We start from the raw sequence: 17,711 nt of genomic DNA, 5'->3' as shown, positions 1-17,711 counted from the left end.
AAAAAAAAAAAAAATTATAGAAAATATTAATGATACAATCTAGATGGCAGATATACAAGTTCACTATAAGGTCTTTCAATTTTGTGTTTGAAATTTTTTAAATAAAATTAGGTGAAAACAAAAAAAGTATAGACTTTGGGATAGTAGTCACATAATGGAAAGAGGAATGGGAGATAAGAGGCAAACAGGTAGAAACATCAGTACTGGTAGTATTATAGCTCTTAGGTGGAATGGTATTCATAGGTATTCATTTTGTACCTCATAACTCGTATGTTAAACATATTCTTACATTTAATACAAGTAAAAAATAATGTGGCCGGGTGCAGTGGCTCACGCCTGTAATCTCAGCACTTTGTGAGGCTGAGGAGGGCAGATCACCTGAGGTCAGGAGTTCAGGACCAGCCTGGCCAACATGGCGAAACCCCATCTCTACTAAAAAGTACAAAATTTAGCCAGGTGTGGTGGGGGGTGCCTGTAGTCCCAGCTACTCGGGAGGCTGAGACTGAAGAATTGCTTGGACCTGGGAGGTGGAGGTTGCAGTGAGCCGAGATCGCATCACTACACTCCAGCCTGGGCGACAGAGCAAGATAATGTCTAAAAAAGAAAATGAGAAGACTACATTATAATTTGAGATCTATTAATAAAAACAATACTGAAGCACTGTTTGTTAAATGATATTCCAGGAAATCATTTCTATTTACTACAGTTCCTTTGAGCACAAAAATCTAACATTTACATTTGTTTATCTGAGCCTTTTCATTTTCATTCTTGCAAACTTTCCAGGTTCTGATGTTTGAGTCAAGAGACAGTTCTTTCCCATTTTAAATCTTTCTTTTCAGTCTCTAAAGGGTATACTTTCTAACTTAAAACCTCTCTCCTATATGCAAAGAATGTAATACACTATGACACTTTCTATCTGTAATCCCTCTGGGAGCAGAATCTTTGTTTTGTTATTCCTTTGTTGGGGGGGGGTGGCAGGGAAGAGAGAGAGAGACATGTTTGAAATCAATAATGAAAGTAACATGGGAATGAGTTATAGAGCTAGCCTTGGCTGCCCAGGAATGGAGACAGAATGATGTAAAGGTAGATGAGGATGGCTTCATAAACTAGAAAATGCAGGTGGCTCGTTGGCAGACAGTACACATATTCTCTGAGATTATTTTTCTCCTTCTACCTAATAGTTCTGTGTTTTCCAGATAGGGCAAAAGTGATGAGAGAACAAATACAAATTGTCAGGGAACAAATTTAAAGAAAAAGTCTCTCCATCTTTCCTTACTTTTCCTTCATGTCAAAATTCTTGCCTCTGTAAAGATCTGTATCATAACATATACTAATTTTTAACCAAGGCCAGAAAGAGGTAAATGGTAAGTTTTTAAAGCTAGTTGGGAGTCAGTATTTTTTCGTTTTAATTCTTCACCACATGGGTCTCCTTGGACCACTTATTTCCCTTTTGTTTCTTCATCTGTAAAATATTCATTGAGTCTAAGTTGCCATAAGCTGTAAGACTTTCTATTATTTTATGTGCCACACTAAGAATAAATAAATATTGTAATTGAACTATAATTCAGTGCTTTTCGTTGTCATCGTTTGGCATCCCTGGGAGGGTTGCTAACCAAGTGCTTTTATATCATGTTGATTTATCCTATGTTATTCTATGTACTAGGATTAATTTTAAAATATAACTTTCTGGGTTTATAAGGAATAAGTAGAGTAATATACTTAAATCAAAGAACACAGCTGGGCAAGGTGGCTCATGCCTGTAATCCCAGCACTTTGAGGGGCTGAGGCGGGCAGATCATGAGGTCAGGGGTTCTAGACCAGCCTGGCAAACATGGTGAAACCCTGTCTCTACTGAAAATACAAAAATTAACTGAGCGTGGTGGCACAGGCCTGTAATCCCAGCTACTGGGGAGGCTAAGTGAGGAGAATCGCTTGAACCTGGGAGGCGGAGATTGCAGTGAGGCGAGATCATGTCACTGCACTCCAGCCTGGGCGACAGAGCAAGACTCTGTGTCAATAAATAAATAAAAATAAAATAAATTGATGAACATAATGCCTAGCATATTGTAAGTACTCAGTAAATGGTAGCCATTATGTTGATGGTGATGGTGATTTGATCATGAGCACTGTCTTTTAAGTGGTGTTCTTTGTTTAGGTTGTTCTTTGGGGATCAGAATCATTACTAGGTTATCTTGATGACATTTATTGATGGTAGTCAGAATGTCCACTCATTTTGAAGCTGAAGTAGTGTAACAGTAAAATAACATGTTTAGTTGGTTTTCAGAGGTAATTCTTTTAATGAATATCACTTCATTGTCAATGAAATTTGTTCATGGACTGTTGTTGAAGTTACCTCCAGGAATAAATTCTATTGCCATCAACCTCCTGGGTTGGTTGAAGTCATTTTTTATGAAGAGAATTTAGTTCAAGTATACAACATGAGTAATGTAGTTCAAATATACAACATGTGAAACTTAGTAAAATTGTATTAGTGATACTATGATATGAAACCTCAGGTTTAAAATTTTTTTTCTTCATTTTCTGTCTATACAGGAGGCAGACAGTGGGGAGGAAGAATGCCGGTCGCAGCCCAGGAGGTATGTTTGTTCATTATATCCTACAGCATTTTTGTTGTAGGATATTTTTGTTGTAATTATTGTTTTCTCTCTAATTCTTTTTCAGTCTTATCAGATTAGCTTATCCTTGTTTTCCAAGATACTTCCTTGGTCTCTCAAAAAACGGGATTGCAGCTAGGCATGGTGGCTTGTGCCTATAATTCCAGCTACTTGGGATTGCTTAAGGCCAGGAGTTCAAGACCAGCCTAGACAACATATCAGGACTCTCTTCCCTTAAAAAAAAAAAAAAAAAAAAAAAACAAGTGGGAGTGATTGCCTTTAGGAATCCAGTTACTGACTCAGAAAGATTTTTAAATGGTACATTGGTTTAAAAAGAGGCAGAAAAGTTAATTTTGGCTCAGTTTTCACCAAGCCTCCAAGGAACTGTCTTAAGTAATAAAGAAGCAAATTTGGCCAGGCTCCGTGGCTCACACCTGTAATCCCAGCACTTTGGGAGGCCAAGGTGGGCAGATCACGAGGTCAGGAGTTCAAGACCAGACTGGCCAATGTGGTGAAACCCCGTCTCTACTAAAACACACACAAATTAGGTGGGCATGGTGGCTTGTACCTGTAATCCCAGCTACTTGGGAGGCTGAGGTAGGAGAATTGCTTGACCCGGGACCTGGGAGGCGGAGGTTGCAGTGAGCTGAAATTGCACCACTGTACTCCAGCCTGGGCTACAGAGCAAGACTCCATTTCAAAAAAATAAAAATAAAGAAGCAAATTTTTCTTACCTTTTAGGAAAATATCAACTGAAGAACATAACAGCCTTCAGTTGTGTACTTGTGTTTGTCATTCATTCTGATAGATTTTGGCAATTCTTGCAGATTGGTAAATGTTTCACTTTGTTTTTATACAAAGGGTATCTGAGTAACCTACCTAATCTTTTAAAATGCAGTGAAACCTTTTTCACCCTCTCATGGAACAGTTGGCATGTTGTTAGAAGGGTACTAGTACCCACTAACATTAAAAGAAAAAAAATTGTGAGAGAACTCTAGGAAGTATAAAACAACTCTTATTTTATCTCCTTTAAGGATTTTTTTTTTTTTTTTTTTTTTTTTTGAGGCATAGTCTTGCTCTGTCACCCAGGCTGGAGTGCAGTGGCGCAATCTCGGCTCACTGCAACCTCTGCCTCCCGGGTTCAAGCGATTCTTCTTCCTCAGCCTACCAAGTAGCTGGGACTACAGGCATGTGCCACCGCACGCACCTAATTTTTTTATTTTTAGTAGCGACGGGGTTTCACCTTGTTGGCCAGGTTGTTTTCATCTCTTGACCTCGTGATCTGCCCACCTTGGCCTCCCAAAGTGCTAGAATTAACAGGCATGAGCCATCATGCCCACCTCTCCTTTAAGGGATTTTTAAAAGTAACTCCCTCCCACAAGAAATAAGCCTGGTAAGTTCTTGATGGTCATTTCAGTTACCAAACTTGTATCCTCTGAACTCAAATGAGCCATTCTAGATGATACAGAGAAAGGATACAATAAGCATGTTCATTGTGAAGAAGCTGGCTAAAGGGAATGCGTCCTTAATAATTATCAGGTGTTTGTTGATGTATACCTCCTTCTTGTAAACTACAACTTGATATAAAAATAGTTCCTTTTAATCAGTAACTGAGATTATTGACAGTATTTTTCCTGACTTGGTTATCACATTAATATTGGGCTTAACGCTTAATTTCTCAGTGTCTCTTAGCAAAGAGAGTGTCATTCTTTTGCATAGGGCTAAGGAGGTAGAAACTGGAAATAAATTTTAGCTGAATGTGTACCAGAGATATCATAACCTTATTTCCATTTGAATGAAAAATAATTCTTAATTTTCTAGGAGATCAGATTTAAAGCTCTCTGAGTCAATTCAAGCTTTCCATATTGACTCGATATCCACTGGAATAATCGTTGTTCAAAAAAATTACATAATGATGAGGCAATGGAAGTCTGTTCTCTTATTCACAGTACTGAATTGTCAAGCTGTTAAGAACTATAAAGGCCAGGTGCGGTGGCTCACGCCTGTAATCCCAGCCCTTTGGAAGGCAAGGAGTCTGAGAACAGCATGGCCAGCATGGTAAAACTTCATCTTTACTAAAAATACAAAAAAAAATTAGCCAGGCCTGGTGGTGAGTGCCTGTAATCCCAGCTACTTAGGAGACTGAGGCAGGAGAATTGCTTGAACCTGGGAGGAGGAGGTTGCAGTGAGCAGAGATCAAGCCAATGCACTCCAGCCTGGCTAACAGAGCAAGGCTCTGTCTTATAAAAACAAGAAAAAAAAAGAACCATAAAGACCTCTGTTTTTAAAGGTTTTGGCAATACTTTGTCACTTTGACCAGCAGAGGGTTTTTGCAGGCTTATTCTATTGACAAGAAAAGGATCACTTATAGAAATAAGAAATGAAGAAAACCTAGTAGCAACCATTAATCAATCAAAATTTGCTAATCTGTTATAATATCTTACATTTAATGTGTTTGCCAGGCTATTTCTGAATCTAAAAAGCTTTAGGCTGACTTGAAGCAAAGAAACTTATCTTACCTGCCAATTGAATGCCCCTTGTAGCTATATGATATGTAGGATAATTATTTTTTTATGTTTGACTGCTTCAGAATGTTCTGGAGTTCTCCATCACTTACCGCAGAATAAACCAGCATTGAATCATTTCATTGAGCATGCCTAAGCTCATCTTGTCTGTTGGTTCAAATGTAGCTTACAGTAGGGAATTAAATAGTAAACAGCATATCATTAAAACTAAATGCCAGTTCCAGGTAATAAAAAAGACATTGCATTAATAATCTGTTATTTTGACTGGGGCAGTGGCTCATGCCGTAATCCCAGCATTTTGGGAGGCAGAGGTGGGCAGATCACATGAGGTTGGAAGTTTAAGACCAAGACCAGCCTTGCCAACATGGTGAAACCCTGTCTCTGCTAAAAATACAAAAAAAATAGTCAGATGTGGTGGTGCACACCTGTAGTCCCAGCTACTCAGGAGGCTGAGTCAGGAGAATCGCTTGAACCCAGGAAGTGGAGGTTGCAGTGAGCTTAGATTGAGCCACTTCACTCCAGCCTGGGCAACAGAGCAAGACTCTTTCTCAAAAATAATAATAACAAGGCTGAGGCAGGCGGATCACAAGGTCAGGAGATTCAGACCATCCTGACCAACATGGTGAAACCCCGTCTCTACTAAAAATACAAAAAAATTAGCTGGGCTTGGTGGCATACGCCTGTAGTCCCAGCTACTTGGGAGGCTGAGGCAGGAGAATTGCTTGAACTTGGGAGGCAGAGATTGCAGTGAACTGAGATCGCACCACTGCACTACAGCCTGGGCAACAGTGTGAGACTCCATCTCAAAAATAACAATAATAAGAATCTTATTTTAACCAAATGCCATTTTTTGAGAAAGTCATAAATTAGAAATAATCTTTCAGGCTGGGCACAGTGGCTCACGCCTGTAATCCCAACACTTTGGGAGGCCGAGGCAGGTGGTTCACAAGGTCAAGAGTTCGAGACCAGCCTGACCAACATCGTGAAACCCTGTCTCTACTAAAAATACAAAAAATTAGCTGGGCGTGGTGGCACACACCTGTAATCCTAGCTACTCAGGAGCCTGAGGCAGGAGAATCACTTGAACTCAGGAGGCAGAGGTTGCAGTGAGCCAGGATCACACCACCACAACACTCCAGCCTGTGCGACAGAGTGAGACTCCGTCTCAAAAAAAAAAAAAAAAAAAAAAACCTCTGATCCTCAAGTTTTCAGGAAGACTGATTTGAGTTATAAACTCTGATCTCTCACACAAAATACAAAAAATTAACAACACACTGCCAGAAAGAGTGTGGCAATATTATACAGCATTAAGGGAGGCAAGAAAACTATCAAGGAAGCTGTTGCAGTAATTCAGCCACATGGCTAGAGAGAGAGATAGAGAACAGGATTGGGCTGGGCGCCATGGCTCTCACCTGTAATCCCAGCACTTTGGGAGTCTGAGGCAGGTGGATCATGAGGTCAGGAGTTTGAGACCAACCTGGTCAACATGGTGAAACCCCATCTCTGCTAAAAATACAAAAATTGGCTGGGCACGGTGGCATGCCTTCCTGTAGTCACAGCTACTTGGGAGGCTGAGGCAACAGAATTGCTTGAACCCAGGAGTCAGAGGTTGCAGTGAGCCAAGACTGCGCCATTTGCACTCCAGGGATTAAAAACAAAACAAAACAAAACATTGGATTAGGGCATGCCCTTATATAAGAGATGGTTTCTCAGTGGCACTGTTACTAATTTCCAGCTAAATCTTTCCTCTAGATTTCTGTCTGTGGTACCTTGTCAAGTTTTCTTTATCATGTGTTTGCTGTGTATTTTTTATCTTTGAGATATGACTTCATCTTTATTCAAACCTATTTGATAATTTTTCTATAGATTTAAATACCATGACAATAAAGTTACTACACTGTCCATCTTTCAGCTGTGAAAAGAGGACAGATGTATTTCTGCCTCTGTATATGTTCCAGTTAAAGACTATATTAACCTAGAGAATATGAGTATTGTACTTAAATTTTTAAAAGGCAGACAAAGTGGGAAGAAGTGGGTCCGTTGTAAATATGAACTGATAATTTAATCCTCATCTTTATCGTTAAAAAAATTTTTAGGCCAGGCGCGGTGGCTCACGCCTGCAATCCCAGCACTTTGGGAGGCCAAGGTGGGCAGATCACGAAGTCAAGAGATCAAGACCATCCTGGCCAACATGGTGAAACCCCGTCACTACTAAAAATACAAAAGTTAGCCGGGCATAGTGGTGGGTACCTGTAATCCCAGCCACTTGGGAGGCTGAGGCAGGAGAATCACTTGAACCCAGGAGGTGGAGAGGTTGCAGTGAGCCGAGATTGTGCCACTGTACTCCAACCTGACAATAGAGTGAGAATCTGACTAAAAAAAACAAAAACAAAAAACAAACAAGCAATCTCATACTTACAAAGAAATTACAAATACAATATGAGGAACTCTTCTTCTGAGCCATTTGGCAATAAAATGCTCTATCTCTTCTACTTTAAAAATATATAGTGATGGCCGGGTGAGGTGGCTCACACCTGTAATCCCAGCACTTTGGGAGGCCAAGGAAGGTGGATCACGAGGTCAAGAGATCAGGACCATCCTGGCCAACATGATGAAATTCTGTCTCTACTAAAAATACAGAAAAATTAGTTGGGTGTGGTGGCACATGCCTGTAATCACAGCTACTCAGGAGGCTGAAGCAGGAGAATCACTTAAACCTGGGAGGCGGAGGTTGCAGTCAGCTGAGATTATGCCTGACTAGAGTGAGACTCAGAGAAAAACTCGAAAGAAGAAAGAAAAAAGAAAAGAAAAGAAAAGAATAAAAAAAAAAAAACAAAAAAAAAAAAGAAAGAAATAAGAGTGATGATGTTAACATTTAATGGAGAGACTGAATATTTCTTGTACTTATGACGGGAAATATATATTAGAAAGAGAGACAGAGTTTATTTTTTTTCCCCTAAGACAGAGTCTTGCTCTGTCATCCAGGCTGGAGTCCCAATGGCATGATCTCAGCTCACTGCAACCTCCACCTCCCAGATTCAGGCGATACTCCTGCCTCAGCCTCCCAAGTAGCTGGGATTACAGGCATACACCATCATGCCCTGCTCATTTTTGTATTTTTAGTAGAGACAAAGTTTCACCATGTTGGCCAGGCTGGTCTCAAACTCCTGACCTCAGATGATCTGCCCTACTCGGACTCCCAAAGTGCTGGGATTACAGGAGTGAGCCACCATATTTTGTTTGTTTGTTCTTGTTTTTTTTTCAAAAGTAGAGTTTTCTATTTATCAGAAAGTGGCTGTACCTGATCACATTGAAGCTGTGTTCATCTTTTTTTTTTTCCTGAGACAGCGTCTCACTCTGTTGCCCAGGCTGGAGTGCAATGGTGCCATCTCAGCACACTCCATCTTCGGAGTTCAAGCAATTCTCCTGCCTTAGCCCCTCAAGTAGCTGAGATTACAGGGCCCACCATCAGCCCAGTTAATTTTTTGTATTTTTAGTACAGATGGGATTTTGCCATGTTGGCTAGGTGGTCTCAAACTCCTGACCCCAAAGTGCTGGGATTACAGGCATAAACTACCGCTGTTTATCTTTTGCTATGGGCTTTTCTGCACCCTGACTGTGCACCTCCCACCATGTGGGTTACACTTCCTGTCCAGAATCAGCTGTTTATAAATGTTTATGGGGTGGCCACCAGGGGGTGTAGAGAGCTGTCTTCTCATTTTCTTAAATTTCTGATATTGTACAGAGTAGCGTTTCTCGGATGGTAAGTGTACACCTTTAAAGGATCTTTTCCTGGCTACTTAACAGCAGCAAGAATTTTCATTTCACTAAAATATTCTTTGTTTCTAAAGAATGTATTCACAGACACTATTTTATATTTATCTGATGTGTACTGTATCTGGTGGCTGTGAAAGGCATACTTCTTAAATATGATTTGAAAAGCAAATCTGATTATCACAGCCATAATTAAATTTGGCCAGCCTTCCTCCCTCCCTCCCTCCTTTCCTTCCTTCCTTTCTTCCATTAGTTAAAAAAAAAAAAAAAAAAAGTATATCTTTTAAATCTAGGTAAAAAATTTTACTTTTTTACCCTAAATGTTATTCTTCATGGTATAAGAAAAACAATAGTAAAGTAAATGTCCCCTCAGTTCCTGACTTTGCCAAATTGACTTCTGGACGAGTTGTTTTCCTATATTATAAAAACCCAAAGGCTAATAAAAACTCAAGTGCCTATCAATGCTGATTAATAGTAACAAAAGCAAAATTCTCTTAGCTACATAACTTACTCTTTCTTTTCTTTTATTTATTTATTTATTTTTGAGATGGAGGCTAACTCTATCACCGAAGCAAGAGTGCAGTGATATGATCTCAGCTCACTGCAATCTGTCTCCAGCATTCAGTCGATTCTCTTGCCTCAGCCTCCCGAGTAGCTGGGATTACAGGTTCCCTCTACCACACCTGGCTTTTTTTTTTTTGAGATGGAGTCTCACTCTTGTTGCCCAGGCTGGAGTGCAGTGGTGCGATCTCGGTTCACCACTACCTCCACCTCCCAGGTTCAAGCGATTCTTCTGCCTCAGCCTCCCAAGTAGCTGGGATTACAGGTATATGCTACCATGCCCAGCTAATTTTTGTATTTCCGGTAGGGATGGGGTTTCACCATGTTGGCTAGGCTGGTCTCGAACTTCTGACATCAGGTGATCCACCCACCTCAGCCTCCCAATGCACTGGGATTACAGGAGTGAGCCACCACGCCCAGCCAGTGTATGTGATTTATAACTATAGATTCTTACAGACTGCATCTTGAAGAAAAGAGAGCATAATACTTTCTTTTCAGCTGGACTTTCTCCCTCATTACCAGGGTCAGTGTTTAGCAGAAATTCCGTATTCCAGAGGAAAAGGGTCTAAGGCAGAATTCCTTTACTAAAAGGAAAGTGGGATTTGGGTAGCTGTGAAATTGTGGCGTTTACCCTTTTTCCACCATGCAAAACACTTATACATCCCATAATTCAGTTCTCATTGAAAAACTGCAAAATATTAGAACAAATATTCTCACATTCATTGTAGTACTTATTTTTTTTCTAGTAGGGGAAAGTGGTATGGGGAAAGGCAGCAGTATAATCATATCAGAAGAAGAGAATTCCTTTCAAGGGAGGGGAAAGAGTTGACAGTCAAGAACGCTTGTTGAAAGGATACTGTTTCTACCTGCTGTCCCCTCACTTCTGGCAGGCTGAAGAGACTGCAAGGCAGGAAGGGATGTGGCAACAGTGACCTCTATCTCAAACCCCTCCAGATCAAGTTTTGTCTGTTTTTTTTTTTCTAGTTTTGGGATAGTGCAGCATCAGAAACATGAATATACATTGGAAAGGGCTGACTCCAAGGTTCGTTAGAGCAACCCATAGAAGTAACAGGCTGCAAACACTACCAAGGAGGCTGCTATTTGCAGCCATTGCACACGAGTCAAATTTAAGGTTAACCTTTGGGAGGCCAAGGTGGGTAGATCATAAGGTCAGGAGATTGAGACCATTCTGGCTAACATGGTGAAACCTGGTCTCTACTAAAAAAAATACAAAAGAAAAAAACAATTAGCCGGATATGGTGGCATGCACCTGTAGTCCCAGCTACTCCAGAGGCTGAGACAGGAGAATCACTTGAACCTGGGAGGCAGAGGTTGCAGTGAGCCGAGACTGTGCCACTGCACTCCAGCCTAGGTGACAGTGAGACTCTGTCTCCAAAAAAACAAAAAATAGATCAACCAGTAGCTGGTTGTAGAAAGAATCATTTGTAATGAAATTTCAATCTTCTAAAGACAAGGATTGGTGCTTGGAAGATCTTCTTTCCATCCTTATTCTTTGTAGAATGAATATAGGTACCATGGAATTGTGCATTTTCATTATTTCAGTGCACCATACATTTTCTTATTAGGTTGTCCCTGAGTAATGCTTTATAAGTAAAGCATGAGTCCTTAAATGGGATGGACTCATGCTTTACTAATTAAAAGTATATGAGTTTGCCTCCAGCAAAATAAATAATTCTCAATAATCCATAAGTATGTATGCGTTAACTACAAGGAGGCTTTTCCAGTAAGAACTAGATAGATGCTGTAAGGTATAAGATTTAATGATTAAATATCTGATAATCATAACGAATTAAAAAAAAATTTTTTTTTTGAGACCAGAGTCTTGCTCTGTTGGATCTGTTGCCCAGGCTGGAGTACAGTGGCGAGATCTTGGCTCATTGCAACCTCAACCTTCCGGGTTCAAGCAATTCTCCTGCCTCAGCCTCCTGAGCAACTGAGATTACAGATGTGCGCCACTATGCCTAGCTGATTTTTATATTTTTAGTAGAGACAGGTTTCACCATGTTGGCCAGGCTGGTCTTGAACTCCTGACACGTGATCTACCCACCTCAGCCTTCCATAGTGCTGGGATTACAGGCATGAGCCACCACACCCAGCCATGAATTTTAAATTTTAGCCACAATCTAAAATGTGGTTTCAGTACCTTTTTGAATTACAAATTCTACTTTCAGTAATTGCAAAATGATATACAAATATCCTTTTTTTATTAAGGAAAATTTGTATTGTTTTAATTATTTTTATGTACAGAAAACTCAACAGTGTACATTTAACCCAGGTTAGTGGCAAGTTCTTTAGCCTTTGCCTTTTCGAACTTCGTGATGCAAGCCACAAACTTGGGACGCAGGACATTGTCTCCCCAGCGACAGCGGATCTCATCATATCTGTCATTGTATTGGTCGGGATAGCTTCCACCAGCTTAGCCAAAGCACCTTTGTCTTTCGAGTTAACTTGTGTGAAGGTGACAGTGGTGCAGGTCTTCCTGTGGACTAGACATCCCAGTCTTGCCTTCCCCTTGATAATGCAGTAAGGGACTCCCATTTTATGACACAGGGCAGGCAAGAAGACACCAGCTCAATGGGATCTGTGTTGTGTGCAATCACCACCAGCAGAGATTTCTTGTTCTCCACCAAGGTGGTGACCGTGTTAACTCCTGCTCGAAGGACAGGTGGTCTCTTAGTGGGGACGTCCCCTTTGCCAGCAGCTTTCTTCTCGGCCTGGGCCAACAGCCTCTGCTTCTTCTCTTGCTTTGTCTATACTTGTGGGCCAGCTTAAGTAGCTGAGTAGCTGTTTGGCGGTCCAGGGCCGGGGTGAACTGGTTAATTGCAGGAGGCGCTTATAGAGGATGGCTCTCTGCCGCCGCAACCTGATATAGCGGGACCATTTCACAAAGCAGGTGAGGTCTCTTTTGGGCTGGATGTGCTGTCCAATGCGAAAATTCTTAGGCCTTTTCTCAAACGGGATTCACTACTTTCTTGGCCTCCTGCTTCTTCACGACAGCAGGGGCCAGAGCCACCTTCTTCCCCTTGGCCTTCTTTCCTTTCGGCATCTTGGGCGGCAGGAGGAGAGAGCACAAATATCCTTTTAAAAGTTAATCCATTTTAAAAGGCATTGTCAGGAGGACTGCAAGAGGGAGCTGAAGCCACAGCCATCACCATCACTGATAGCACCCCTATAACTCCATGGCACCCACATGACAATCTAGATCCACTTTTTCAGCTCTGTAGGCTGCAACTTCTTGTGTCAGTGTCTGTTCACCACAACAAATTCCAAAAGATCCAGGCCAAAGACCATAATGCAGGCCTCAGAGAGTTTGAAGTCAACTTTACAAAGCTGGTGGTCAGAAAAACTAACGGTTCTTGAATGAAAATAAACCAAACAAGAACAACTTTTTATTATTAAGTAGACCTTTGTAGGGTGGGTCTATGGAACCCAACTGTAATGTCCACCACAGTGGTGGCTTTACTTGGAAACCTTTGCTTGCCTCTTTATGACCACAACCTTCTGCTGAAATAGTTTGGGATCGTTGGTAAGTTATGTGAGCTAAAGACGGTGTGTTGGGCACATGCCTCATAAAAGTGGTAGAATATTTTTCTCACGTTCTGAAGGAAGGTCTTAAGACCTATTCAGCTTACAGATCCTAAATAAATCAAAAGTGTTAGAGGAATAGCATGCTCCATAGGTGTATCACCTCATGGCTGACTAAATCACAGCACTCTCAAGGAGCATGCTCAACAAGTTCTTACTTTATTTACATGGATCACATGAAAGGAGGCAACGCTGAGGAGTCTGTGGGCTTTGGGCTATCACTTTTACAGCAGTGCTCCAGAGGACCTTGCAAGAATCATGCCAAGCTCCTACTAGAAAGAGCCTACACAGACAGATATGTGGTTTCTACTAACCAGAGCCTGATTCTAGAAGCTGCTCATGATCCAAATTCCTGCTAGGCCTGATGTCTTCCACTGAACACAGTATTTGAAGCATTTGAAGAATTTTTTTCAGATTACGCTTAAAATTAAAACCAACTCGTGAAAAACTCAAGGGCATGGATAGAGTACTGATGACTTGTGATGGAATGGCTTTACCAACTTAGCAAGACCATTGTCTCAGGATAAGTCCCTACCCTACAGACAAAATGAAACAGCCAAGGAAACCTAGGGGATAAGTTTGAATGCATACCTTCAGATCAGGAGAGGACTTTCTTTTCTATGAATAAAAAAACCCAGAACATACAAATAAAAGATAGCTATATATCCTCAAAAAATGACATTCACACGATAGTTTCCTCACTGATTAAAAAAAAGTTTTAGTGAATTTGTTGCTAATTCTGTTCTATAACTATGTTATTTGCAGTTATGTTGTATATTAATATGAAAAGTTCATAATATGGGAGGCTGAGGCAAGAGGAGCACGTGAGCCTAGGAGGCAGAGGTTAAGGTAAAATCGTGCCAGTGCACTTCAGCCTGGATGCTAGAGCAAGACCCTGTCTCAAAAAAAAAGAAAGAAAAGAAAAGGACTTCATTTTTCATACTCCAGTTTGTCTCCCTTCTAGGCTACCAGATCTCATGCATTCTTCATTTTTTATCTCAAGGTCCAGTCTAAGCCCTGGGAATTAATAGGCATGAATTACCTAATTGTTAAATTACTGAGTAAATGAGTGATAAATGTATAAATTGAAACTAGGGAAACTTGTATAGCAAGAGGCACCTTACATTTTGTTTTGTATTTGGTTTTTGTTTCATAATCATAAACTTAACTCTGCAATCCAGCTAGGCATGGAAGGGAACAAGGAAAACATGGAACCCAAAGGGAACTGCAGTGAGAGCACAAAGATTCTAGGATACTGCGAGCAAATGGGGTGGAGGGCTGCTCTCCTGAGCAATATAAGGAATGGTCTGGTGGTTAAAGCAAAATACAATTCAAACTTATTAGAGTTGTTGACAGTCAGCAATGATGATCTTCTTGCTGGTCTTGCCACTCGCACCTTACAGTTTTAAATGTAATTCATGACCAGATGATTAACTTTGTATAGTAGTTACCCTCTCCCAGTATGATTTTCCCAGTTGAATAAAAACTTTATTTTGTTTTTAGCTTTTTATTTTTTGAGGCGGAGTCTCATTCTGTCGCCCAGGCTGGAGTGCAGTGGTGCGATCTCAGCTCACCGCAACCTCCGCCTCCTGGGTTCAAGCGATTCTCCTGCCTCAGCCTCCCAAATAGCTGGAACTACAGGCACGTGCCACCACACCCGGCTAATTTTTTGTATTTTTAGTAGAGATGAGGTTTCACCGTGTTAGCCAGGACTATCTCGATCTCCTGACCTTGTGATCTGCCCGCCTCAGCCTCCTAAAGTGCTGGGATTACAGGTGTGAGCCACCACACCCGGCCAAAAACTTCATTTTTTAAAAAAAAGCAGCAGCATATATATAAGAACCAAAGTTTTGCCTGTTGTTCTTATCCACTTCTCTACTCTCCACTCCCAACCCCCAAAATTAGAATCTCACCTTATTCCAAAAAGTATGCAGGGAACTTTTAAAAATTTAGTTAACAGGCCGGGCGTGGTGGCTCACACCTGTAATCCCAACACTTTGGGAGGTAGGTGGATCACCTGAGGTCAGGAGTTCAAGACCAGCCTGACCAATATGGTAAAACCCTGTCTCCACTAAAAAATACAAAATTAGCCAGGCATGGTGGCGAATGGCTGTAATCCCAGCTACCTGAGAGACTGAGGCAGGAGAATTCCTTGAACCCAGAAGGCGGAGGTTGCAGTGAGTGAGATCACGCCATTGCACTCCAGCCTGGGCAACAAGAGCAAAACTTCATCTCAAAAAAAAAAAAAAATTAAGCTAACATACTTCCCTTCTTGTTCACTACAAGTTACTTGTTTTGGATGCAAAAGTAAAAGCCTATTAGGAAAGGTTTATTATGAACACTTAATTCAGAACTGCTGAGTTTAGTATAAGGTCAAGTTTTTGTTTTTCATCTCTTCTGATATTATGTTTATGAGTTTAAACTTTAGGAACTCCATATACATAGTTTTTCTTTGAAAACATGTATGCATATGACCCTTATGCATATGTTTATATCTTAAATATATTTTTAAAGGAAACAGACTCTATGGAAAGATTCCTATTATAACCCAAATGATTTCTCAAATTGCCAGTGTCTTCACATCACTTTAACAAAATTCATATTTAATAATCTCAAAAGGTGATGTGCAAACCATCTGATAGAGAAATCTTACAAAGTGAAATTAAAGAGCATTTAATAAAACTAAAATGTTGAATGTTAGCATTATTTGTAGAATATTGGTCTTCAGAAAAGAGAGTCAAAATGTTTGCCATCTTTTCATGAGGTGCTTAGAAAACAAGATTTCTGAAAAACAAAAGATTTCTCAGGTAAAAGTAAAATTTTTTTAAAAATGTAATTAAACAACAAATGTAAGTTTTAAGTATATATTTTCTGTTCTGTGTAATGACAAGGAATAGGATGTTTTCTTTTCTATCTTCATTGTAATATTATTTCTATGGATAGAAACTCACTTCTGATTTAGTCTTCCTGTTTAGTTAGATAAGATTCCAAGTCTACAGTGTTGATTTTATTTTTATATACAAAGAGGTCATTAGGGGAAGTCTGGACATCCAGCAGATTAATAGAGGATATATTAGTCAGAGTTTTCCAGAGAGACAGAACCAATAGGATGGATGGGTGGATGATGGATGGATGGATGGATGGATGGATGGACAGATGGATAGACAGATGGGGAATTGGCTCATGCAATTATGGAAGTGGTGAAGTCCCATGACTGGCCATCTGCAAGCTGGAGACACCGGGATACTGGTAGTGTGGCTCAGTCCAAGTCCAAAAGCCTCAGAACCAAGGAAGTCTTTAGGGTAATTCTCAGTCAAATGCCAAAGACTTTAGGACCTGGAGGGGTTCACTGGTATAAGTCCTGGAGTCCCAAGTCCAGAGAGCCTGAAGTTCTGATGTCTAAGAGCAGGAAGAGAAGAGTATCCTAGCCCCAGGAGGAAAGAGGAAAGCTTTTCTCTCCTTTTTTGTTCTATCTGGGCCCCCCAACCCAGGTAGATTGGTTGGTACCTGCCTCCATGGAGAGAAGATCTTCCTCCCTTAGTCCATCAACTCGCATGCCAGTCTTCTCTGGAAACAGCCTCAGAGACATGCCCAGAAGTAATACTTTACCAGTTCTGTAGATATTTTATAATCCAATTGAATTGATACCTAAAATTAACCACTACAGAGAGAGAGGGCAATTAACTAAGAGTAAGAAGACCTGATTTTAGTTCCATCTCACCATATACTATGCTAGCCCTCAATTTCCTCATTTGCAAAATGAGGATAACATCTGCCCATCTATCCTTTTAGGTTGCTGTGCGGTGGACTGAATAGAATCGGGGAAAAAAAAAACCTTATCTTCTCTCAGTTACTTGATGTACTAGCTGAAGAATGTTAAATAGTGCCCATTTCTACTAAGGATTGAGGAGTATAATTTTTGTATACTTCTTGGTTTTATCTAATAAGAGAGATAAAACAACTTCCAATATTGTGGTAAATTCTTGAATGTATTTGACGTGGTTGTTGAAAAGTGTATAATTACACGTGTAAGTGTCTGATTTTGCATGTTCACTTGATTTCAGAGAAGAAAGACATGGAAAGTGAAATATGCCCAGGGAAACTGATACATGAAGGCTTAGAGAGATAATGACGCTGCTCTGCCAGAGCCTGGAAACTTGACCATTCTAAACAAACTGCATAGTACTAAATTGCTTGTGAAAGGGCTGAATCAATCCTGCTGTGATTTGAACTTTTGGCTCCTGAAAGTCTAGAGCAGGCTTGAAAATAAAAATAAAACCCTTACCTACTTACTAGGTTGTGTTTCAGGCCCTCTACTGAGTTTTGTGTATGAAGGAGGTATCTATCTAAAGAACAAGAGGCAGCAAGAGAGAGATGAAAGGCAGTGAAAAGGAGTCTTAAGGGCTGCTCCTTATACCAGGTGTGAGGGAGTGCTCCCAGGGAAAAAGAACTTCCATCATTAGTGTATTGATTCCTTAAGAAAACATTTATCTAGAGCATAATATATGGCCTTAAGAAAGATAGAGAGTAGGCCAGGCGCGGTGGCTCACACCTGTAATCCCAGCACTTTGGGAGGCCGAGGCGGGTGGATCACGAGGTCAAGAGATCAAGACCATCCTGGTCAACATGG

At 40.6% G+C, this 17,711-nt stretch overlaps 1 protein-coding gene and 1 pseudogene across 3 annotated transcripts in view; one reads left to right on the top strand and one right to left on the bottom strand.

The window, feature by feature from the left end:
• SSH2 (slingshot protein phosphatase 2) overlaps window positions 1–17,711 on the top strand; it is a 302,028-nt gene that overhangs the window by 135,411 nt on the left and 148,906 nt on the right. For all 3 annotated transcript variants that reach the window (XM_017542165.2, XM_017542163.2, XM_017542162.2), the window contains one exon: window positions 2,554–2,597. In XM_017542165.2, coding sequence (XP_017397654.1) covers window positions 2,554–2,597 — 44 coding nt within the window. The remainder of the gene's footprint in view (window positions 1–2,553; window positions 2,598–17,711) is intronic.
• On the bottom strand, window positions 10,505–10,600 carry LOC119473228 (annotated as a pseudogene).

The sequence above is a fragment of the Cebus imitator genome, unplaced genomic scaffold, assembly GCF_001604975.1.
Source record: "Cebus imitator isolate Cc_AM_T3 unplaced genomic scaffold, Cebus_imitator-1.0 Scaffold140, whole genome shotgun sequence".
Lineage (NCBI taxonomy): Eukaryota > Metazoa > Chordata > Mammalia > Primates > Cebidae > Cebus > Cebus imitator.
This window is presented reverse-complemented; position numbering and strand designations above follow the sequence as displayed.